This window comes from Felis catus, chromosome D3 (genome assembly GCF_018350175.1).
Source record: "Felis catus isolate Fca126 chromosome D3, F.catus_Fca126_mat1.0, whole genome shotgun sequence".
Lineage (NCBI taxonomy): Eukaryota > Metazoa > Chordata > Mammalia > Carnivora > Felidae > Felis > Felis catus.
Window position 1 is genome coordinate 86,066,797 of NC_058379.1, and position 25,820 is coordinate 86,092,616.

The window sequence follows — 25,820 nt, forward strand, 5'->3', positions numbered from 1 at the left end:
AGTGAAAATGAGAACAAACCTGTCAGACCTTTGTGTTAGAAGAAGTAACAACATGCAGCATGCTGAGAAGCAAATTAAAAAATTTACCTCATACAACAGTATTATTGCCATGTGTCTGCAGAGCAATTGGGAGAATAGACATTTCCCATTTCTGTGGACTGTGGAGAAAAATAAAAGGTGCACAAGTTGTAGCAGAAGACCTTGTGCTCCATAAAAAGTTTGGAGCTAGAGTAAATAAGTGTGTTTAATGTTTACTAATTGCCAAATGAGTAAGGAATTGCTAACTTGGGTGCATGAATCGTGGGTGGGCCTTAATGAGAGAATGTGGTGAGGTAGCAGTGGGTACATGAAGTTATGAACGCCAGGTGCATTTTTCAGGGAAGCGAGTCCATTGCTTATATTTAAGGACCTCAAATTTTCAAGCCACTTTTTCTACCAGTTGACGGGTGCCATTTGCATCGTCACTATGGCCTTACCAGGAACTTGCACCATGGTTGAGAGTTAGGAGAGGGGTGAGTTATTAAATCCAATCAGTGTTTAACAAAAATTTACTGAGAATCTTCTATATGCCACGCCAGCTATTGTTGGCAGAAGATACAATTTTCATAAGAAGACAGAGTCCTCGCTTTCATGGAGTTACGAAATTCAGCAAAGATCAAAACTGAGGGCGGAAGAGAAGCCATCTTTTGTTTTGTTTTTTTTTTTCATTCTGTATTGTTTTTGGCTACAGCTCTTTGGAAATGAGTACAAATGTTCACTGGAGATTGGTTTAAGAGAGTAATAACGGATTATTCTGTTTCAGCACTCTGGTATACAGCCTCCATTATATACTAAGTGAAAAATATTTTTCTTTCAAGGTAACTGAACTGCACAACATCAAAAATATAACCAGACTGCCTCGAGAGACAAAGAAGCATGCAGTAGCAATTATCTTTCATGATGAAACGTCAAAGACATTTGCCTGTGAGTCAGGTAAGCAATTGCAGCCTCTGTCTACAGTTTGTGGAAATGGAACTGCGCCCGAGACAATGGCCCAGATGGATGAAGTTACACCACTGACTAGGAAGGCGTTTTGTGGTAAGACTGGGCTGTAGAAGACTTTAGGAGGAAGCTCAACATATTGATTTCTACAGATGTCTTGGGTGCTTGTTTGTCATCTGTCTGTGTCTGGATTTTGCTCCCAGGTGGTCAGAGGACTCTGGAGGTTTCCATGCGAGCTTGAAGAATTAAGTAAACGGTGCCTGGGAGCTGTTGTCAGGGCAAGCTTGCGACTCGTACTGTGGTCCTTGCCGGGTGCGGCTGTAGGCACTCGCTGGGAAAATAATTGCGCTGCCACGAAAGTGTGGCAGAGCACAGCCGAAGTCCCCAGACATTCCAGAACAGAACTTTGAGCAATTGGTTGCTTTCATGGCTTCTCAGTACTGCAGGGGAATACATTTCAGATTGAATTTTGGCATCCCAGCTCATAAAGCACTCTGACATCATTGAGACACAAGGCAGTTTATAGTTCGAACTTGCAGTATTTTTCATTTTGAAATCCCTGCGCTAAGTAACGTATTAGTTGGCTTATTACAGCTTTTTAAAGATTTTGCTCAGTGGAGGAGTGCATTCCTTTTACAGTGGATGGAAGCAAAAGACAGTAAGGGTTCAAAAGATGTGAATTTAAAGTAATAGGTCTTTAGTAGAAGCCTTACTATTTTTTGGAAAGGAAATAAAGCTTCTGGAGTTATGAAGTTTCTAGGTGTCATTCATACCAGGTTCTCTTATTCTTTATTCGCCTTGTCCGAATAAAATGGTTCACACCTCCTCACCTACGCTTCTCTCAGTTTTGCTGAAGTGAATTGGGACTTATCAAAGTGTTTCTCTCTCCTTGGATGCTTTTAATCCCTTTTGCCATCCTTCTCTCCACCCGTCATCTGGACTCATTTCATCATTTAAAATTGACTTTTGGCATCGCATAGAAGTCTGGTAACTGGTGATATCAATTCCATTTTATAACGGAACCTGTCCCAACCTTGCCGTTATTCACATCTAAAAGTGCGTGTGCCTTCATGTTTCCTGTCTAACCGGTTCACTTTTCTCTGAGCTCTTAGCTCTTGTCTCCTATTGAAACTAACAACCAGAAAATTGGTTTTCCAGAAAAGATAAAAGATAATTTTCACTATTGTTTGTATGTTTGTGCTGCTTTACATTTTTGAAATTATACTGGGCCATGTTGTGTGTATGCTTAGGCAACGCTGAAGTCTGTTATTTCAGTGAAGAATGATATCGAATTATGTTTCTGAAATTCGGACTCAAGAGTCATAACCCACAAGTCTGACACTGGAAGCTTTTTAAGATTATTTTTATTTGTATTTTCTTTGTGGCAGTGGTGGTTTCATGGCTCATGTAAGAGTTTTGACAGATGCAGGGTCCTTCGTTAGAACGAAATGGCCTTAATATCCAGGAGAGGAATTTGCAGACATCGAGGCTGAAGATAGATCCAAGTGTAAAACTAAAAGAATGGCTTTATTTGGATTCCTAGCACGGAGTTTTCAACTAGTTTAAATTATGACTTATTTGAATTATTTGTTTTTTAAATCACTTTTTTGTATGTAGATAGAGCGGTCTGCTTGACGGCTTTCACTTGCTGGTAGTGAAAGTATTTAAGAAACTTTGGCACAAGCTTCTTAAATTTTCGTAACTTCATGGCACATGACAGTGGAAAACAAAGAAACTGCTTGAAACACATAAACAGGGAATCTGAGTATCTTTTCTAGCAGATTTGATTTTTTATATCAATGTTAATTAAGATCAGTAGTCCATGTCTGTTGATAAAATGGCAAAATTATTTGGGGAAAAAAAGAGCCCAACGGTAAAGCAGTCACAGATGTGAAAATCAAAATAGCAATATGGTTGAAGCCAAAATGAAAAGGAGCTCTCAGATTTATTTCTAATGCGAATGCATGTAAAAGTATATTCTCATGATGGCTACTGAGAATGTGAATTGCCTCAATTTTTTCTTTCGAGAAAACCAACAACTGCTATTAAATAATATGCATACCCTTGACTCAGTGAGCCTCTTTGGGAACATATCCTGTACGAATATATGCACCAGTACGTGAGGTCGTAGGTTTAAGCAAATTATGTGTAATTACAACAAAATCAGAAACAAAGGAATGGCTATCAAGAAAATACTTGAACGAATTGCGGTATATCCTCATCACAAGATATTATGCAATCACTAGGAAGAATTCTGAGTAAGCCAATTAACTTGAAGACACTTGTATGAATTTTAGTACCTCAAGCAAAACACGTCATCAGAGAAGTGCGTACTGAATAATGGCATTTGTAAAAGAAACAATGAGAGAGATAGTGTGTGTTTTAACACGTGTGACCTGGGGTGAGAGGAGATAGTAATGAAGTGGTTGGAAAAGGAAGATGGGGAAAAATGCAAGCAAAAAAGGGAAAAGAAGAAAATACCCAGCATAGAACTATCCCATTTATATGAAATGAACATGTGAAGGTGTGAATGCATGCATCCAGTGTTTAAAGTAAGTTAGTCACTAGGGAAATGCAAATTAAAACTACAGTGAGAAAAAAACAAAAACCATAAAACCACAATAAGCTGTCACTATGCCCCTGTCAGAATGGCTAAAAGTTTTTTGTTTTTTTTTTAAAGTAACACCACCAAATGTTTGTGAGGATGCAGAGAAACTAGATCCCTCATCCATTGTTGGCAGGATTATAAAACGGTAAAGCCACTTCGGAAAATGGCGAGCATCTTCTTATAAAATTAACCATGTAATGATTCCACGATGCAGCAATTGCCTTCTTGGACATTTATCTCGGGAAAAAAATGGAAATTTATGTTCATGCACATACATATACGCATACAAAAAAATATTCATAATAGCATTGCTCACAATAGCCAAAAGCCAGAAAGAAGCCAGAGATCTTTTAACAAACTGTGGTGCATTCACACCATGAAACACCCCTCAGCGACAAAAAAGAACACACTATTGATAAATGCAGCAACCTGGATGAGTCTTGAGTGAATTATGCCAACCAAGTGAAAGAACGTCAATCCGAAAAGATTACATATTTTGTGAATCCATTTGTGTAACATCTGTGAAATGACAAATTTTAGAAATGGAGAACAGAGTCCTTGTCAGAGGTTAAGAATGGGATCGGAGGTGTGGGGGCCCAAGGGGATGAAGGGTCGTAAAAGTAACATGAACTTGCGTTGGCACTGAGCAGTTATCCTGATTATAATGGTGCATAAACACACCCACACAGGTGGCAAATTATGTACAGAACTTACACACACACAAGTAAGTACAAGTAGAACTGGGGAAATCTGAATAAGATCAGTGCACAATCAATGTCATTATCTTGGCTGCGATATTATACTATAATTTTGCAAAATATTACCATTGGGGGAAAGTGGGCAAAGTTTACACAGAATCTCTCTATAATATTTTTATTACTACTGTACTTATCTCAAAAATCTTTGCAGTAGAAAATATCTCTATACTATCTCTAAGGTCATCTGTGATATATTTTTAAGTTAATGACAGGCTAGGGGGGACTTGGAGGGGAAAAAAATGTTTGGTATATTCTAATACGGTAAAAAGTAACTGACAACAGTAATGACAAACAACAAAAATAATCCTAAGTGTGTGCCTATGTAGCTTCTGTATGTTTTGTGAACACAAAGAAACGTGGACAGGGGGACACGTGTGTGTTGTTCCTTCTAACAGGGACTCCTTGCGTGAGCCCCTCCCCAGCCTACGATGCCCCCTGCGCACCGTTTCTCCTGGACGTTTCCACGTGTGCTTTCATTTTGGCACTGGTGTCTCATGCCCTTCACATCAGTGCCTATGCTCTCCACATCCACAGCACCCTGACCTTGGCCTTCACTTACCCTGTTCACAATCTCTCCATCTTATATAAGCTCAATGAGGACATGACCATGTTTTCCTTCTCACCTTAGACTCACCAGCATCACGGTGCTAATGCAAATGTGTTGCATTAATGAAGTAATAAATGAGCAAAATTTGTATGTAAGTTTTGTGATAATGATGTATTTATCATTCAGCTTTTCCCAAGAGATATTTTTTTTTTCAAAACAACTTTTTGAAACTAATTTGGCAGCCCCATGGGGAAAATTGTTTAAGTTGCCAGATGACAGATCGTTGTGTGTTTGTGATAGCGTGAGAGGGAGTAAGTGATCATTGTGCTGTGTGTGTGTGTTTGTGTGTGTGAATTGCCATGGCCCACCAGACCTGCTGCGATAACTCTATGAGTGGAATGTTGTGGAACACAAATAAGAATTTCTGGAGCTTGCCTATTACTTGAAGAGACTCCTTGATCCTTGGTTTTTTTTTTTGTTTTTTTTTTTTTGGACATGTTCACTCTCAAGTCAATGCCTACTAAACGAAGGAGCAGATGGCTTAGATGTTGGAAACCCAGTATCTGGCTAAGAGATTCTGCTTATCGTCATTAAGGAAAAGAGAAAGAAGGGAAAAGAGCTCAACTATGCCAGTATAGGAATACCTAAGGGATATTGCGGGTTTGGTCCCAGACCACCACAATAAAGTGAATGTTGCAATAAAGTGAGTCAAATGAATTTTTTAGTTTCCCAGGGCATATAAAAGCTATGTTTATACTAAAACTGTAGTCTATTAAGTGCGCAATAGCATTATGACTAAAAAAATGCACATACCTTCGACATACTCAAATAAAATGCAACCTTTCACATTAAAAAAAAAATTGCACATACCTTAATTTAAAAAGACTTCTTTGCCAAAAAATGCTGACCGTCATCTGAGCTTTCAGCAAGTACAGTAATCTTTTTGCTGAGGGAGCGTCTAGCCTCAGTGTCAACGGATCAGGGTGGTAGTTGATGAAGGTTGGGGTGACTGTGGCAGTTTCTTAAAATAAGACAGTGAAGTTTGCCACATCGGCTGACTCTTCCTTTCATGAACAATTTCTCTGTAGCAAGCAATGCTGTTTGATAGCAGTTCACCCACAGTAGAACTTCTTTCAAAATTGGAGCCAGTCTTCTCAACACCTGCGTCTGCTTTATCGACTAAGTTTATGGGGAATATTCTCAATCTTTGATGTCATTTCAACAATCTTTACAGCATCTTCAGCAGGAGCAGATTCCATATCAATAAACCATGTTCCTTGGTCACACATACGCAGTCACTCCTCATCCATTGAAATTTTACCATGAGATTGTAGCAATCCAGTCACATCTTCAGGCTCCACTTCTGATTCTAGTTTTCTTGCTGTGTCCACCACATGGGTAGTCATTTCCCTCACTGACGTCTTGAACTCCTCAAGGTCATCCACATGGGTTGGAGTCAACTTCTTCCAGAGTCCTGTTGGTGTTCATACTTTGGCCTCTTCCCACGAATCACGAATGTTCTCACTGGCATCTAGAACGGTGGATGCTTTCCAGAGGCGTGCAGTTGACTTTGCCCAGATCCATCAGAGGAATCGCTATCGGTGGCGGCTGTAGCTGAAATTACTCCTTGATCCATCAGCTGTAGAATGGATATTGTGTTAGCAGGCATGAAAACAGCATTCCTCTTGCTGTACATCTTGGTCACAGCTCTTGAGTGACCAGATGCATGGTCAACAAGCAGTCCTATTTTGAAAGAAACCTTATTTTCTGAGCAGCATGTCTCAACCGTGGGCTTGAAGTATTCAGGAAGCCATGTTGTAAACAGAGGTGCCATCATCCAGGCTTTGGTATTCCATTTACAGAGCACGGGCAGAGTAGATTTAGCATAATTCTTAAGTTCCTAGCATTTTCAGAATGGTAGGTGAGCACTGGCTTCAACATAAAGTCATCACCTGCATTAGTTCCTAACAAGTCAGCCCGTCCCTTGAAGCTTTGAAGTCAAACATTGACTTTTCCTCTCTAGCTATGAAAATCCTAGATGCCATCTTCTTCCAACGGAAGGCTGTTTCCATCTATACTGAAAACCTGTTGTTTCATGCCACCATTTTCATGAAATATCTTACCTCAGTTTCCTAAATAACTTGCTGTAGCCTCTACATCAGCTCTTTCTGTTTCACCCTGTATTTTTATATAACAGAGATGGCTTCTTCCCTTTAAATCTTATGCGCCAACCTCTGCTAGCTTCAAACTTCTTCTGCAGCTTCCTCACCTCTCTGCAAACAACTGAAGAGAGTTTGGGCCTTGCTCTGGATCAGGCTTTGGGTGAAGGGAATGTCATGGCTGGTTTGATCTTCTGTCCAGACCGCCACTACTTTCTTTGTATCAGCAAGAAGACTGTTACATTTTATTAGCCCTGGCTTCACAAGAGTAGCCCTTTTAATTTCTCTCAAGAACTTCTCCTTTGCATTCACAACATGGCTGATGTCACAACTTCTGCCTGTCTCAGCTTTTGATATACTTTCCTCACTAAGCTTAATCATTTCTAGCTTTTGATTTAAAATGAGAGATGTGTGACTCCTGCTTTCACTTGAACACTGAGGGGCCATTATAGGTGTATTAATAGGCCTAATTTCAGCATTGTTGTGTCTCAGGGAATGAGGAGGCCTGAGGAGAAGGAGAGAGATGGGGACAGTGGAACAGTCAGACACACGCAGCATTTGTTAGTTAATTTCGCCATCTGGTATGGGCACAGTTTGCGCCATTCCAAAACAATGACAATAATATCATCAAAGATCACTGATCACAGTTACCATAACAAACACAGTATCACAAAAAAGTGGGAAATGTTGCCAGAATTACCAAAATGTGACACAAAATGAGCAAATGCTGTTGGGAAGATGATGTCAGTAGACTTTATGATGTAGGGTTGCCATGAACCTTCCATTTGTAAACACCCTGACATCAGGTTAGCACGAAAAGTGCTAGTAAAGCGAAACATACTAAAACGTGGTATGCCTGTATGTGAAATCTGGAAACTTATCTCCAACTAATTTAAGGCGACTTGTATTTAGCGTCTGAACAACCTGGTTAATTTCCGAAATAATTATTTGAAGCACTGAATTTATCCATAATATAATGAAGTTATTTTTATAATTTCTTCCATCCAAAATATATAATGAAATATCCATGAATTGAATAAATTCCCCCATATTAAAAAGGAAAAATATTTGAGTAAATCCCAAGTCCCCATATATCCATATACTTATAACTAATTTTTAAAAATCTTGCATAAGTATTACTTTGTACCCAAAATACCTGGATGTCAGTTTGTCTACATTATATTATCCAAATTCTATATCCTTACTTCTAAGAGAATCTTATTTTCTGAAATAACATCTTTTCCCCATACCTGTTTGTATTAGTCAGTAAGATACATTTGGGTCTTACATTATTATTGTTGATTGTTTTAACAAAGCTTTTGTTTTTTTTAATGTTTATTTTTGAGAGAGAGAGAGAGAGAGAGAGAGAGAGAGAGAGACTATGAGTGGGGGAGGGGCAGAGAGCGAGGGAGACTCAGAATCTGAAGCAGGCTCCAGGCTCTGAGCTGTCAGCTCTGACAAGCCATGAGGTCATGGCCTGAGCCAAAGTCGGACGCTCAACCGATTGAGCCACCCAGGCGCCCCTAACAAAGCATTTTTAATCCAGAGGATTTCTGTGGTTTTCTGCTTCTCACACTTCACATAATCCTTCTTACCACAAATAAGTTCAAAAAGGATACAGTCAAAAATTATTCTTCAAATCAAAATGAAAGGTAATAGGCATGCATCGAAGTCTTTACTTTGATTAGCGCTTTTGTTATGTATGCAATTACAAAACCTATGTTGGTTCTCACCTGTGGCACAGAACCTGTAAACAGAAATAAACTTATGCTTTTGTGTTACAGCTTTACATGCTAGACAAAAATACCATTTTTGGAGTTAGATGAATGGAACTCACTACAAAATAGCCCAATATTATAAATACAATGTAATAAATACAATGTGTGTACATGATTTCACCAAAAGTATTTTTTTTTATTTTTAAAAAGCATTTCTATTTCCCAATTAAGAGATCCTTTGAACCATGTAGATTATTTAATTTTGGAAGGGTTCAACTTATGCTCATGAATGAGGGGAAGGTCCCCCATATAAAGGTTCTGTTACTTCAGGTACTCACTGCTGGTTGTACAACTTTCCACATTTGTGGCAATAAAACTAACTTAATAGAAGTAAGCCAGGAAAACACCTAGTAGGTTTTGATAATCGTTGAGTTGTATTGTCAAATATGACTTTAAATTGTTAAAGCATAGTTTATAGAACTCAACAGCTGGTATATATCCAGTACAAAGGATAAAATCAATTTTATTGCATTTAAGAAGTCAAATTTGGGGGTGGTATTAGAAAAATAGTAACCACTGCTGCTCAGAGTTACATGGTCTGTGGATAAACATAATCCTTCAGTTTTAAGTTTCAAGTGATGTCAGCCCAGCACATCTTATGAGCAGTCCATTTACTTTGGGGATAATGGGAGACATGAATTTGGAACAACTTCTATTTCTAGCTGACTCAGTCACTGTGGAAAAGAATGGCTGGTTTATAACCATCTGGTCCTTAGCTATCCTGCTAAGAGATTTGGAAGAAATCATTAAAAAACAGAATCTAGTGGCCTTATGTGATCTGAAATGTGTTGGGATTTTGAAGTTATTTCTTTAGGGAGAGAGAAATGCTGTGTAGCACTGACAGCGTAATGGGACTAAATTCTTAGTGTTCTTTGTCAACTCACATTGAATAAAAATACCAAACTTAAGTTGCACCCTCTCATAAAAAGGCTAAATTAATTCGGTAAAATGTGGGCATGGTGTTATAACGTTGGCGTGATAAACAAGTCAGAGACAGAAGTGATCTGACCAGCATTTTATGACTTCATTCCCTGCACTGTCCAGGCACTAATGTGTAATGCAGGTGAGTGAAATGGTCTGTAGATTCAGTGGAAGGCAGTCCCTGCCTAGCCGCCAAAATCATGGCTGAAGTGAGTTCGTCTTAGGATGAAATGTGGCCAGTACACCAAACCTGAAAGAGGTCGTCTGATTTAGGGCACTGAAAACACAGAGGAATTGGTTCACTGTGAAAGAAAAATGCATAAGCTAATTAACATTTAATTGGAGTGTATGCCATTAAATGTAATGTGTGTAATACTGATGAATCCTGGTTTACTCGCTCTTTAAGACTGATAAACTCTGGAAATTGATGTCTGGAGAATAAAATCTAATACAAATCCCTAGAGTACCTCTTTCTGCCCCGATTCCAATGGTTTGCTTTTTCAGTTTGACCGGTCACCCTTTAGATGCCTACCTTTGAACTCTGTGGACAGTAGAAGGAGCTACAGCTCACGGGCCGTCTGCTGTGCCCGCACTCTGTCACACGGTCACTCCATTCTCGCACCCCGCGTGCTACCCTTCCTGCCTGCTGCCTCAGTGTGGCTTTCTGCCCGTCATTTCACACAATGAAGAGCTAGCTAACTCGCTTCTATGAGCCAACCCAGGAGATTTCCCCAGAAGTCAGTCAGGCTCCAGAAGTACTTTAATTTTTTTAAGTTAATTTATTTATTTTGAGTGACAGAGAGAGGGAGAGAGAGAGAGAGAGAATCCCGAGCAGGTTGCATGCTGTCAGCACAGAGCCAGATGCGGGGCTCGATCTCCCAGACCACGAGATCGTGACCTGAGCTGAAACCAAGAGTCGGACGTTTAACCGCCTGAGCCACCCAGGCGCCCCTGGAAAGTACTTCTAGAACTAATTACTGTCTATGCAAGAATTGACAAAATACTTTCCAAGTTTTATGAACAATTAACATAGAGTGTCAGCTGGACAAGAGTCAGAGAAGGAGGTGTCATTGTCATTCCTTATTCCTGTACATTAAGAAAATGTGGTCTGGCTTTGTTTTCAGGATTTACATAAAGAATATTACCTTTGATGTGTCACTCTAAAATTGTACCATATGCTACTCTGTTATACAGAACTGTTCTTTTCTAAGAAATCAAACCATCTATAATTGGGTGCCAGACTTTTTGAAATCTTTGAAGCAGAAAAATGGTTTGAATATTTTTATGTAGGAAAAAAAACCTTTTAATTTGAAATGTTGAATACGGACTTAAAAATGGAGTATGTTTCTTAAAGTGGCCACTCAGTAAACTAACAAAAATATGTAAGCTTTTTTTTGTTTCAGCTTTCTAGAAAATGCTTTAAACGATTAATATTCAATAGTGCAATACACCTCAAGACTGAATTTATTTTTACCAACTTGTCCCTTGTATATCCATACATTTGTAAAAGATTTACTATAAACATGTTAGGGAGAGGTATTAATACAAAATGCTCTGGTAGCGTAAAAACAGGATGATATAATAAAAAGAGCTTGTAATGGGTTCAGTTGTGTCCCCCAAAGAGATATGTTCAGGTCCCAGCTCTTGTTACTTTACTTGGAGATAGTGTGTTTGCAGACATGACCACGTCAAGGTGAGGTCATACTTGGTGAGAGTTGGTGCTACATCCAAATGACAGGTGTTTTTATTAGAGAAAAGAGAGTAAGATTTGGCTACAGAGATACAGAGAAACACAGAAGCAGGTCATGTGAAGACAAAGGAAGAGATTCAAAAGACGCACCCACGACCAAGCAATGCGGGGAATGCCGGGATTGCTAACAGGACCAGAAACCAGGGATCAAGCATGTCCTAGGTTCTTCCTCAGCCTCTCTCAACTGTGAGAAAACACATTTCTGTTGTTTTAAACCACAAGTCTGTGATCATTTACGATGCCAGTCCGGTACTAGCACCCAGCTCTTTCAAATCGGGCTTAAAAAAAAAAAATATGCCATTTGTGAAAGGCTTTGAATGGGTTAAAACAAGTAGGTGGAGAGAAAAAAAGAATTCTGTATATAAATGCAAATTAGAAATGATGAAATTCAGCCATGTTTTTAAGTAGGTTTGGGAGCAGAGGAAGAAGAGTAGAAATATCTGAGAAGAGTTCGAGAGTTTGGACTTTGTTTTGAACACAAATGGGGCAAATTAAAGTTCTTTCTTTCTAAGCTTCAGATTTCTTTTTTCTTTCTGATTATCAAAGGGATATAAGCTTTCTGTCTGAAAAATAAGGCTGGCTTTATGTATTGAAAATACTTAGAAGTAAGTACTAAGTAAAACATAACATTTATTTTTCAATGTATACTTATTTTTGAGAGAGAGAGAGAGAGAGAGAGAGAGAGAGAGAGAGAGAGAACATAAGCAGGGGAGGGGCAGAGAGAGACACAGAATCTGAAGCAGGCTCCAGGCTCTGAGCTGTCAGCACAGAGCCTGACGCGGGGCTCAAATTCACCAACTGTGAGATCATGACCTGAGCCAAAATCGGACACCTAACCGACTGAGCCACCCGGTGCCCCAATGTAACACTTAAATGCACAGCTCAGCTTATAAGAAAGACACAGGAGGTGCCACAAAAAGCTAAAATAAAGAGAGAGTTTTCCAGAGGAGTCAGTCGGACGAGGGAGACTTTGTTCGTCTTGTAATGAACATGGAATATGCGAGCGTCTTCACCGTTGCGGCTGCGGGGGCAAGAGAAAGTACCTTGGCTTCCACAAGTTACGGAAACACAACTGGAATCACTTAAGAAGTGATTAAGAAAACAACATGCAAATGCCAGCAAAGAAAATGACTAAGAAGACTTCCTGGTCTGAGCTCAGCTCCTGTGTCAGTCCACGGCTGACCTGGCTGCCATTTCCCTGCCGTGACACCACCGTCATGATCGTGGCACCACTAGCCCAGGAATTTATCAAAATGAGCCAGAGTGCCTCTCAGGATTGCCATGTGCAACCTTTGAAACAGGGACATACCATCAAAGATGACCAACATCATAAGCACCATGGGTAAAAGTTGGAAAATAGATACATCTATGTATAAAAACAATCACTGTGGTGCTTTTTACAAAATAGAAAAAATAATGAACTAACTGTTCACCAGTTTGTCATTGATTTAAAAAAAAAAGATAATTTACAGCAATTAAAGCTGATGATGTAAATTTGAGTCCATTGACTTGAAAAGATGCAGATCAGTTTGCAAAGTGTGCCAGAAAGTGAGCCCAACATTTTGAACATGTATGTAAACACACACACACATATACACACACACGCACATACATACACAAATATATCAGTGCGATAAAGCATAAAGTACCGAAAATTCACATCAATGACTTTGCCTTGGTGAGGGAATCTCAGGGATGAAAAATGTTCCTTTTATATCTTTGTACTCTAACAGTTGTCTGGTTAGTAGGCACTGATTTTATTATTTATTTTATGTATTATTAAAATATCATACATAGATAATATAAATAATAGTATTACAAACACCTGTGAGCGTGTCAACCAACTTAGAAATAAATGAATGAAATGCAGTATAAATATGTGATATGTGCTTTTGTTACGATTATATAGTCCCCCAAATTTTATTATAATGGTTTGCATATTTCATTTACTAAACATTTGTGATTTATACTTTTATGGTGTTTATATTTATTTCTAGAAATCATGGTTTATTATTTTACATACTTTTGAAATTTATATAAATTACACTATTTCTTTGGCAAACTGCCATTTTTTCTCATTGTTATATTTATAAACATTTACTTTGAGAAATATGGCCCCAGTTTTTCATTTTATCCTATTACGGGGTTATAGTCTGCTGTGTTTCTGTTAGCTAAGTTATATTCTTAAAATATGTCCATTCATTCAAGGTTGGCAGCCATCAATATAACTACATGGCTCTTTTCCCTTAAACAATTAATAGGATGAACTGTATTAATATATTCCCTGCAAAGCCATGGTCAAGAACATACTCTGGAACCAGACTATCTGAGCTCAGATCCTCCCAATGCTCCGATTCCTCCTTGGGAAATGAGACGGCCAATGGCAATTTGACATCGTGGGTTTGTAATAAAGATTTAATATCAAAAGAACTAGGCTTGGAACATTTGAATGATTTGACAAATAGTAGTTAATATCTTCATCTTTATATTTCAAGAGTCAATCCCAGCTGGGCATATTGAAACATTATCTTCATAAACTTTTTATTTCAGTGTTCTGTGGCACATAGGATGTTCACAATCTGAAACAGGTCTGTGAATTTCCTGTGCTTTCCTAGACAGAGTTTGGCATCAGGATATTGTCAGTGCTCATAAAAAGAATGTCTTGTTTTTAAGTGTTTCTGTTTTTAAGCTTTAGAGCAACTTAAATAGCAAATGAAATCTTACGTCCGTGTTGCTTTTGAAACCATCTTAGCTTAGTACATTTTTGAGGTATATTTTGTTTACAAACTTCATGGCCACTCAGGCTTTATGTATCTCCCTGAATGCATTCAGGTAATTTGATTTTCCTGAGTACTCTCCCTTTGAATTTCAGATTTCTTTGTATCTGACCAGGCAGGTCCACAGCCTCTGGCCTTAAGTGCCTGGGTTCAATGCTGACTCCCCATGTTCTAGTGATGTGTTTGGAAGAAAGTGCCTTTCCTTCCATAAACCTTGGCCTTGACATCTTCCAGATAATTTTAGAAAGTAGTAAAATGGTTAATCACCTAACATGGTGACTGGATCTTAGTAAGTGCTTGTCAGTGTTAGCTGTCATTACTATATGGCTTATTCCGGTTTCCTTTCATTTGCATACACGTCTCTTCTCATTAGTAATATTGTGTACGTGTGTGGTCTTCTCTTTTCTCTCTTTCTCTTTATCTACAATGTTTGGAAATGTATGCATTTTGGGGTGCCTGGGTGGCTCAGTCGGTTGAGTGTCCGACTTCAGCTTGGGTCATGGTCTCGCGGTTTGTGAGTTCAAGCCCTGCATCAGGCTCTGTGCTAACAAACAGCTCAGAGCCTGGAGCCTGCTTCAGATTCTGTATCTCTCTCTCTCTCCCCCTCCCCTGCTCATGCTCTGCCTCCCTCTGTCTCTCAAAAATAAATAAATGTTATGCATTTTCCTGTCTTGCTTTGGCAGGTCAATGTAAGGAGGCAACGGGGAGAGTCAGGGAAATGGACTTGTGTGCCCAAGAGTTGCAATGGTTGACGGTAGAAGTTAAACTAGATACGGGGGGGACTGAGGGCGTCAGGGAGGTGACTGAGTTTGAAAACAGGGTAGGAGCAACAGTGGACTTGTGGTCTTGATGGAGTTCAAACATGTTAGAACTGAGATAGTTACCGGAGTAAACTGGAAACCTAAGAGGTGCTGGTCTGAGGTTGAAATGTATGAAAATAGTTTCAGTGAAGGATGTGAACTTCAATTATTTGGAAAATTTCCTGATGGGAAATAGTTAATTCCTCAATAATACAAGATGATGCCTTGCACATAATATAGAAGTTGTTGCCGACCGTGTATTTTGAAAGAGAGAAAGTGACCTTAAAGTATCTTTAAAATAATGTAACTAAAAGCTCATCCTGTTCTACTTTCTGGGCTGGCTTCTTGGGAGGGTTTCATTTTACAAAGAAATATATTAATCTAATTTTATGACATACAAATATTCAAAATGCAGTAACAGATTTTGTGTTAATTTCCCTTTTGAATCTTTCAGTTTCAACAGATTTAGATGCTAGAAACATGTAGTACCTGAGAATATCCCACATAGGAAATCTCATTGAATTGTTTAAATAAGTCCTGTCTGCTTATTGTGTTTTCCAGGCATGCACCCTCTTATTAGCTTATAAGCCCACACCTTATTTTTATGACTTTCTCCAGCTCTATAAGGAGAGAAAATAGAGACCAGAGAATTATATTTAAGTCTACAGTCTGATAACCTTTGTCTCTTGTGCATTCGAGCTTCGTGTTATGGAAGCACATCGCATTGACATCTGCAGGACTTGTTTTGATAACTATAATTTCTTGGACAGAATGTATCACAAAGCTGCCTCTTAATGTCTGCAGCCAAAAGCATTTTTCTGTAGTGTGTCACTAAAAATGTTATGAAATAAGCAGTAGGATTTTGTGTTTAAGTTCCCTGTTGCCATTTGCTTTGAGCTGTATTCTCCTGTCTTTAAATGTACTACTTCTAACAACATAGCTGCGGTTCACTAAATTGTACTGAATTTGTTTATAAATAGTGAGGCAGAGGTCACTGGCAAATTAGATTTAATGCAGGTCACCAAGGCCTCCTTAGATAAGGAACTTGCAGGCACTGAATGGCACTTGCAGAATGAGCAAGGAAAATTGAGATTCAGAGATTTGAACAATTGGTAGGGGCAACAATTATTATTGTTTAAGGGATACAGATGTAAGAACTAAAAAAAAAAATTATTAACCTCGAGACCAGTTCTCATTTAGGAATTTCGGGAAGATTAGAATTTATAGGAATGTACCTGAGTGGGAAGACTGAAAAATAATTACTCGTGTCCACTGCTGAACCATGTGAAAGTGGAATAAACCCATCTGAGCTAGAAACACTGTTTTCCTGTTCCCACAATGCTTTGTTTATACACTCTGATGATGATTGTGGATCTTCCATGTGCTGTATCCAGGGAAGTGTTTCAGTGTATGGAGCAGATGATAAAATCTACCTAAAACATAACTGGGAAAGTACAGTTCAACTCAGGTCTAAATAATTTATTGAACATCTGTGTTGCCTAGATGATATTGACTTGGGCTGGGCATAATCGTATTTCCAAGGAGAGGTCTTTGTCTTCTAAGAAAGTAAAGCAGTGTAGACCAATGGAAATACAGGAACCCAAAATTCAGTTGATCGTTAGCTCTGCGACTAGGCAAAATACTAAGTCTGTCTAAATGATGGCTGCTAATATTTAGCAAATACCGCTGTGCCTCTGGCGCTGTGCTTTATACGATGCGCTCATTTAAATCTCCTAGTAATTCTCAGAAAACTCTTAGAAGGCTTATTATTCCCATCGTAGAGGTCATGAAATGAAGGCACAGAGAGGTTGTGATGCCCATAATTGGCAAGTGTTAGAGCCCGGGTGTGAGTCAGAACTCCTGCACTCCTAACTACTATCCTACATGTATTTTAGCCTTACTGTTTTCATCTGAAAAAGGAAATAACTTACAGTGCCATTGACAATCAGATGTGATGGGTACTGTGGCACAGAGTAAACCCCGAGTGAATGGTAACCAGCAGCGTTTTGCCTTCAATAGCTACCTGTTTTTTTAATCCATTCTTGATGTAGGGTAAAGAACAATGCCATTTCATTATTTGGGAAGTTCTTATGTGAATTCATCTGAAATGGTTCAGAAATGAGTCTGTTTTATTTGTTGGTCTCTGAAACTCTCTCCCCCTTTCCTGAACCTATCCTTACGTAAAGAGATTAGTGCAAAGATATTCACCACCTTCACCACCCGACACTCATCCTCTCCCGATACCAAAAGATTTAGTAAATCATCATAATTTCCACTTCTGTTTCCTACTAGTTGAGAAAGACAACTGCCTGATATATTTCCTAAATACAACAAGCCTTTGTAGCCACTTTTATATCAAATCCTAGCAGCAAAGAAATAAAAACTTTCAAGTTTCAGGCCTTTGTAATCTAAAATCAGATAGCTTTTCTGCAATCAGAGAAAATGTCAAAGTAATCATAATCCTTTTGCAAAAAGTTGTTTGGTGTCACTTTTCATGAATACGAGATCTGTCCCTTTAATCACTGGACCATCCTGTTAGATTTCTAAGCCGCATGCAATTAACCAAGCTTTGCCAGAGATGACTTTTATAAAAGATTTACTCTCGGATTCTTTTTAGGGGCTATATTTTCAATTTAATTAACTGATTCCTAACTGTGTTTGTTTCTCCTTCACAATGTCACTTTAGTTGTTATTCAGTTTATAAGAATCCTGGCTTCTGAATAATTTTATCATACATACTAGAAGCCAATTTCTTCCCAACTCGGATGTAGAAGATAGTGTTCTGCGCATTCTTTTGCTTTATGCTACACGGATTATACCTAATCTTATTAAATATGTTTTTTCCCGCATCTGCTTTTCTGAACATTTTTGAAGACCAATGCTGTTTAAATCTCCTTCTGCATCCTATTCTACTTGGTATCACTTATAAATTTTTATTTTTTAATGCTATCAAAGTCATTATTAAAATACACTAAAGGCTGAAATAAATTTTAGAACAATTTGGATAGGCAACTCTAGACAATATCTGCAAACTAGTTTTCTTCAATTTTTTTCTAGCATTTTCTGTGTCCTTATCACATTGGTAAATGCCCCCAAATGCCATTTGAAAGGCTATAAAGCAGTGCAGTAGGTGACCTAAGAATGCAGTAAACTCTTTATTAGTGTCAGGACCAAATTAGAATTCACTTTAAGGTCACAAGTTGGAGTTGCTTTATTACATTTTTCATGAGTCAAAATCCTAAGAGGAGCATGCTTTACGGCCAGAGAGTAAGTTTGTTTTCTAATTTGTCAGGAAAATAAAATCTATGGCTTGATCAAGTTCTCAGGTTACACATCTTGGAAGGGTAACTCACCTTAAATTGCTTTGGTTGATACTTCTGCTTTTGAGAATAAATTTCACAGGAGCCCATCTATATCGAGCTAACCCTGCAATGAGATTCACTATAGGCATTATTAATAATAAATATTTATCCATAAGTGTGAGGCCAAATGGGCATGCTACATGTGTAGTTCAAATCCTGAAGCTAGGAAAAAGTGTTCAAGACTTCTCAAGTATTTTTTTAAGCAAATATCGTAATTGCCTCAGGAAAAAAAAATGCAAATCGGTTAACTCTCCCTATGTTAGCAGCATTATTATCATTTATTGTATGCTTCCTTTGGACCAGGCCCAGGACTCAGTATTCAGGTACAATATTGAAACATTAATGAGAAAATGTTCATAGACTCAGCCTCAGTTACTTTGAAACCTGTTTAATTTTTGTTTCCAAACCTTAATGTATAATTATCATCTCTATGAAAATGAATTCACTGAAAGGGCAGGGGTAAAGCAGTGTTTTCAGGGGAAAAACTAAGTGAATTTTGAGATATGGAGTAGGGAAATGCGGCACCATCCCTCCGTTCCTGGACAAAGTGAAAATCGGCCCTATGTTAAGATTCGCTCCAGAGATGCAGCTAATAACACACTTGACCAGGTAACACCTGATTCCACCGCTCACTTCTGAGTAGAAAGACGTTGGTATTATCTGTGTCCTTTTGCCTCTCCCCTTAAAACTCCCACTCAATCCATCCACATTTACTTTTGTTGATGATAATTACCAGAGAAAAGCACATATTCACCTTTCTGCATTTCTTCCTTTCTTTATTCATCATTTTTTTTTAATGTTAAGTGTTAACCAGGTAAAAGCTTGGTTTAAGACATTAAGGGCATAGCTATGAACAAGCAGAGAAAAATCCACAAAGAGCTTATAATCTAGTGGGAGGAAACTAAAACTAAACACAACAAATAAGTAAAATATTTAATAACCTGGTGATAAATGCTACCAAGAAAATGAACAGAAAGCAGAAAAAAGTTGACCTTCACCAAAGAAAAAGTCAGCTTGCTCATATCTTCATGGCAGAAGATAATTTTACAACTTGGAACAAGACACCCATGGAAATTAGGCTTTATTCTCCCACAGAGACTGGGAGACGAGGCATTATCTTCCTTGATGGCTACATTTCAAAGGAGGCTCCCAGGTTATCTTTGGGTGTGAAACTAGCAATGGGGCTCTTAAAAAGATTTACAACCCCAAGAGGCAAGGTAAATGCTCCAAGAAAAGGCAGGAAGGTTGGTCTGTCTAGTTACTGTGATAATCGCAGGGGTGAGCAGGAGGAGGTCAGGGGCTTAGAGTCAAGCCGAGGAGATGGTAAGATGGTTGGTCACCTTACAGCCCCACCGACCGTGGGCGGTGAGATGGGCAGGTACAGGAGGGTGTCGAGCCCCACAAAGTCAAGATCTGGTTCACATTTCAGCAACGGAGAAAAGCAGGGCACAGGAGCAAAACGGGAGACAGAGAAGGGGAGAGACAAACTGAAGTAAAGCTCTACGACAGCTGTGGGTGGACAAGGGAGGAAGCCTCAGTGCACAACAAGCCAAAGACTGTGAATGGATCCGGCCCTGATGACAACCCAGAGAAGCAGATAGAAGCACAGAAGAAATGTCTTCAGACACAGCTAACCCAGAAACTGGAGCCATATGGATGGTGCTTTGGAGGGGGGTTTCCACTGCCCAATGAGATACTTGTGAGATGTTTCGTAAATAATTAAGCTTCCTAAACTTTTCCGTGGTCTTCAAGCACAAATACCATGGGTGTCCAATCAGTTGCATGTGAGGATAAAGAGACTCAGCAAAAGTAGCAATCTTGGTAACTTAATGGAATTTATCCTTGGGACAGCACTCCTCAGGGTAATTATCCACAACCGTCATTTGTATGCAAAATATAGAGCTGTCACGTCTTAAACTGCATAAAATGGGAACATTTACGATGATCATTTCTGCGCCTTTAAAAGAACTTTATACATAGTATACCAAAAAAAGCTGTTTCCTGAAATGATTCCTATGGGTTTAATTTTTAACTTCCATTCCTTTATAAATAATACTTGAAGAAATTTATTTTCATTATAGTAGTGTTTCCCCAAATGGTCTTCTGTAGACCATTAATTTTTTTTCAAGGTTAATAATTAAATGATTGCATGATCAGATGTCTGAAGAATGCTGGATTGAACAAAGTTGCACAAGTTTATTTACTATAGAACTCTTTAGTGCATTGATTATGTTATGGTAAGTTGTGCCTCTTTACGAGAGGGTTATGGAATGAAACCTTTCTAAACATATTTTTGACGATGGCTCCCTTTTACTTTTAAATCTCTGGCTGTATCTCTGAATTGGAATTCTGTAGAGACATACAGAAACAATGATTACATTTGTTGGTTTGAGAGACCCTTAGATGTTGGTCTGAGAGTAATTCACACCTTCGCGTGGAAAGTGTCTCAGGTGGGCTGGAGCCAGACTTCATGTGAGTGTTGACGGAAGGCTCAGGTCAGCTGGGGCTATCATGGAGTAATATGCAAGCCACAGACATCAAGGTTAAGTGCTCATCCAAGCTACTAGAGGGCACCTAGCCCTTGGCTGGAAGGATGATTCTCTATTCCGATTTATTCACAAAGGTGAAAATGTTCTAAGGTCTCCTTACCAATCAGAGGGAATGTTGGGGTTCTGCCAGTTTGAGGATCCTGGTTCCTGCCAAATTAATCCAGCAGCTGTTCTGAGAGTATTCAGGCAGCTCCAAATCTATGCAGTGGCTTCGTCTTTACGGTTTTTATAGCCTGGCTCCCCTAGAGCAATACAGAAGACTGTTGTGGACTTCAGAGACAGAGCAAGTGGCAGTATTTCTGTAATTTGCTCAGTGTACAAGAGCTCAAATGGTTTGCTGAGGTTTAGAGTAAGATATCAAAAATGATTGTTGCTTTTTCTTTAATCCTACTAGATGGTCATATATTAAACTTGTTACTGACATACTTCACATCCCACATACTGTATCTAAAAGAGTGGCAGTCTGACAGGCCCTTTTCCTGCATCTTTCTTTGCTTCATGCATCTGTCATTCTTTTTTGAAAAAAGAATTTGCAATATAAACTTAATTTAGTATTAATTTCTTTAGAAGTGGAATAAAAAACATTATCAGGACTTGGCCTTGAGGAACTAGTTGGTATCTTTCTTTTATATCACCAAGTGCAACAGACTCCTTGTCCTATGCCACCTTCTGTTTGGGATGGCCCAATGGTGACGGCATTCTTCCTGTCTCTTGGGAGACTGCATTGAGAGTTGCAATGAAACTAGACATGTCATGTCAACACGGCAGAAAGAGAAAGGCATACAGTTAAAAGGAGGTTGCTGGGGCGCCTGGGTGGCTCAATTGGTTGAGTGTCCAACTCTTGATTTCAGCTCAGGTCATGATCCCAGGGTCGTGGGATCCAGCCCCAGCCCCATGCTCAGTATGGAGCCTGCCTGAGAGTCTCTCTCCCTCTCTTCTGTCCCTTTCCCCCATCTGTCTCTCTCTTTCTAAGATAGATAGATAGATAGACAGATAGATAGATAGATAGATAAAAAGGAGGTTGTTGATATCCCATCCCTGTAGAATTAGGGGTCAGTGTCCACCATTTCCATCTTCAAGGACTGATCCCAGGAGGCGCACCAGCCTTCAGGACTCTGCATCCCAGCTCACACCCTCCTTCAGCACTGAATCTTCAGTCTACCTCCAGCTCTTAAGCACATTTCCGGGAGAAATCACAATATACAGTTCGCTCTGCATTTCATAGTGATGTTTAGCAATGTGTTAATTCCTAAGGAAAACCTAGTAGGTAATGCAAGTTTACCCTGCACACTACCCGCCTGGCATATATCCACATGCAAACAGCGAGGACTCAGGAAAGGCTGGAAAAATTCAACCAAACCCTGATCCTTTTAGAGGAGATGGTTTTAAAAGCAACTGGAAGATGGATCCTGGGTTTCTTGACTCCCTTGTTCTCTTTAGTGTATCATGCTTCTTTGGAATGAAAGTGCCAACAACAACAAAGGAATGGCCTCTCCTTGTCAAGTTTTAATTCTTTAAGACTTTTTTTGAAATCTTTAGTAGCATTTATGTTAAAATGTATTTTACTTTAAAACTTTTTGCATGAGTGAGTAAAGCTATATATTTCTTCACATTCAGTCATTTATTATTCATGAAATCAGAACACAAATAGACTGTCAGAATATAGCCAAAGGCTGAATTTAGACTAAGGGGCTTGCTGTTATCATGTAAAGTGCTATGAAAAATTGAAATCATAGTAATGGGGGGGTAGATATATAGTTCCTCCCAAGGAAATGTCCCCCAAGTCTCACAAAGCATTAATCATCATATTGGTTTCTATTTTCAAAGCTCCAGGCATTATTTTGGATTTCTTTGTTCTCTGTTGAGTGGTCAACTTATACTCTGACTGCGTGTATTGCATCGTATATTACAAATACTTATTGAATTCCCGTGAAATGGTTCTGTAAAATGCTTTGGGTATTGCTGCACACTTTTGTGTTATTTGGAAAAATATAGACTTATAGGCCTTTTCTTAAGATGGTTTCTTAAGACTATAAGAAGTAGATATCCCAAAGTAACTTTCAACATTTAAAAATGTAAGTAACTGTTGGGTAGCTTGGCACCCTGGAGGAGTTAACCCAATTTGTTAAATATTGGACCTTTAGGATATTACATCCATTGTTGAATTTGGATGAATTTCTTTTCTGGGAGATTATTCCTGTTCTAATGAGGTGTCTTTAGCTATGTCTACTTTGAAAAAACAGCTTCTGTATTTAAGCACATTTGACGGTGTCCCTTTTAGATCAAGCACCAGCAAAGAAATATACAGAAAACAAAGACTATCTGAGGAAAAATATTTGATAACTGTCTCTTTGATTGAGAAAGTTTGATCACTAGGAGTTTGGAGAACATACAATTATTAACAAGTAAAGCCAGTGTCCTGTGAGACTGCTGGATTCCTTAGAGAAATGCCAGCTAAGAAAATCCTGATGATAATTTATTTTATTTTATTTTAATTTTTTTTCAATGTTTATTTAATTTTGAGAGAGAGAGACAGCGTGAGTGGAGAAGGGGCAGAGAGAAAGGGAGACACAGAATCCGAAGCAGGTTCCAGGCTGTGAGCCGTCAGCACAGAGCCCGATGTGGAACTTGAACTCATGGACCATGAGATCATGACCTGAGCCAAAGTCTGACACTCAACTGACCGAGCCATCCAGGTGTCCCCTGATGATAATTTATAATCAGAGTTTGAGACACCGGTAGACAGTGTATGATTGACTGAGCCCAGGAGATCTTCAATGAATAACATGGCAACTTTCTGCTCTTCCCTGGAAACACCAGCTTCCATCATCTTCTGTCACTGCTAAGACTTAGTTTGGCCATTTGAGTCATGTGTACTACATCATCTTGCGCACAGACCAAGCACTGAGTCACCCAAATCATCCCGGAGCCTCCCCCTCAGGCTGGTCTCATCCCTGAGTGAAGGACCCACCCTACCATGTCAGTAGTCAGTGTGGTGACAATACATCGCAGACTATTCAGATGCACTTCTTCACAGTATCAGGTGTTTGATACTAGACCACACCCACAGGAAGGGAGAATGCTTCATCCTCCCTTCTGGCTTGAAAGCTACCCCTAACAAATGTAAGTGTGTGCACACACACAGACACATCGTCCAGAAACCACAGCGTTATCTTCTAGATTCTATGTGCCTCTTTCTTGAAAGCATTCTTGTGTGTATAAACCCCTTATTTACCTCTAATTCTTTTTCTCACAACTCACTAATATTTACTCAGCTTGAAAATCATTATGTTGGTTGCATGACTTAATCATTACGTTGGCTGGTTGATTTGTTTGATGTCTTCAGCATTCTCTGGACTACATGATTATTGAGTAAATGCTGTTGTCCACAACCCTCAAATATTTATTTTTAATACATGTTTATATATCTTCTAAGTTATATATTATTGTATATAATTGTAAATTATATATATTTTATAATACTATGTGATATGAATGTATTATATATAATATAGTATATCTTATACATTAGATATAAACATATAAATATAAAATAATTGTATAAGTAACTAGTATATTCCTATAAATATACACTGTATATCATATACTTTACATATGATATGTACTGTATATAATCTATATTAAATATAAATGTATAATGTGTATGTTACATATAGTTATATACATTAAAATTATTATATATCATTTAATATATACCTTGAGGTTAAATACCCCTTTTACATATTGGGTAATTTAATCAATGAATGTTCATTTCCCTTGATGATCTTGTAATAAAGTATAAAAACTTGTACACTCTATCACTAAAACCAGATTTGGTTCATTTCTTTTAGGAGAACATATTATCCCAGCCAGTTGATGGTGAGCATATGACAATGGGAAACTGTAATGTACAAGGTGACACTTAGGTGTTCTGGTGTGTGGCGTTGGGAATCATTCACGTATTTTCTATATATATAATTCTTTTTGTGTTCTGCATTTCCTTTTTGAGAACTTTAAAAGTGATTATTTTAATTTTTTTTTTATTTTTATTATTTGAGAGAGAGAAAGGGAGCACAAGTGGAGTTGAAGGGCAGAGGGAAAGAGAGAGCAAATCTTAAGCAGGCTTCCCACTCAGTGCAGAGCCCGACAGGGGGCTCAATCCCACCACCCTGGGATGATGACATGAGCCGAAATCAAGAGTCTGTCACTCCACCGACTGAGCCATCCAGGCGCCCCTAAAAGTGATTATTTTAAAATTTCCAAAAGTCCTGTGTTCAGTGAGTTTTTTTTTCCTTTAAAATTTACCAAAATAACCTTCTAGATTCTAAGATTATGGTATTCTGTTACCTTGTTGAAAAATCCTTGTGTCAGAATACTGTATATGGGATGGAACCTGGGGCCACATGCTCTCATAGGCATGTCACCTGGTGGCTTCTGACAGGTAAAATGATTTTACTTGTACAAGGTGCCATCCTCTTATGTGGTAGCAGGATATTCAAAAGTAAAATCTCCAGACGTGGTTCTCAGTATTTAAAAATGTACAATTTCAGTAAGCCACCTTTTAGTGTTTTATTTAAAAAAATATTGTCAATGAATTTATAACTACATACATGCTACATTTCCATACAGCAGATACAAAAAGAAGCATCACCTGGAGCAAAAGAAAATGAATCCTGGAATGCAGCTAATTCAAGGAGCAAGAGTAATCTAATATTCCCCATGTTCTAGTACTACTTATAAGACATGACTAACCATATATGTTGTTCTGGTCAGATACCATTTTGTCTCGCCCTCAATTTGGAAGTTTTGGGGAGCATCACAGTTTACATT

At 38.6% G+C, this 25,820-nt stretch overlaps 1 protein-coding gene across 1 annotated transcript in view; it reads left to right on the forward strand.

Annotated features, from left to right (window-relative positions):
* Positions 1–25,820, forward strand: part of DOK6 (docking protein 6) — a 371,728-nt gene that overhangs the window by 141,061 nt on the left and 204,847 nt on the right. The window contains exon 3 of the mRNA XM_023242093.2: positions 858–972. Within this exon, the coding sequence (XP_023097861.1) occupies positions 858–972 (115 nt within the window). The remainder of the gene's footprint in view (positions 1–857; positions 973–25,820) is intronic.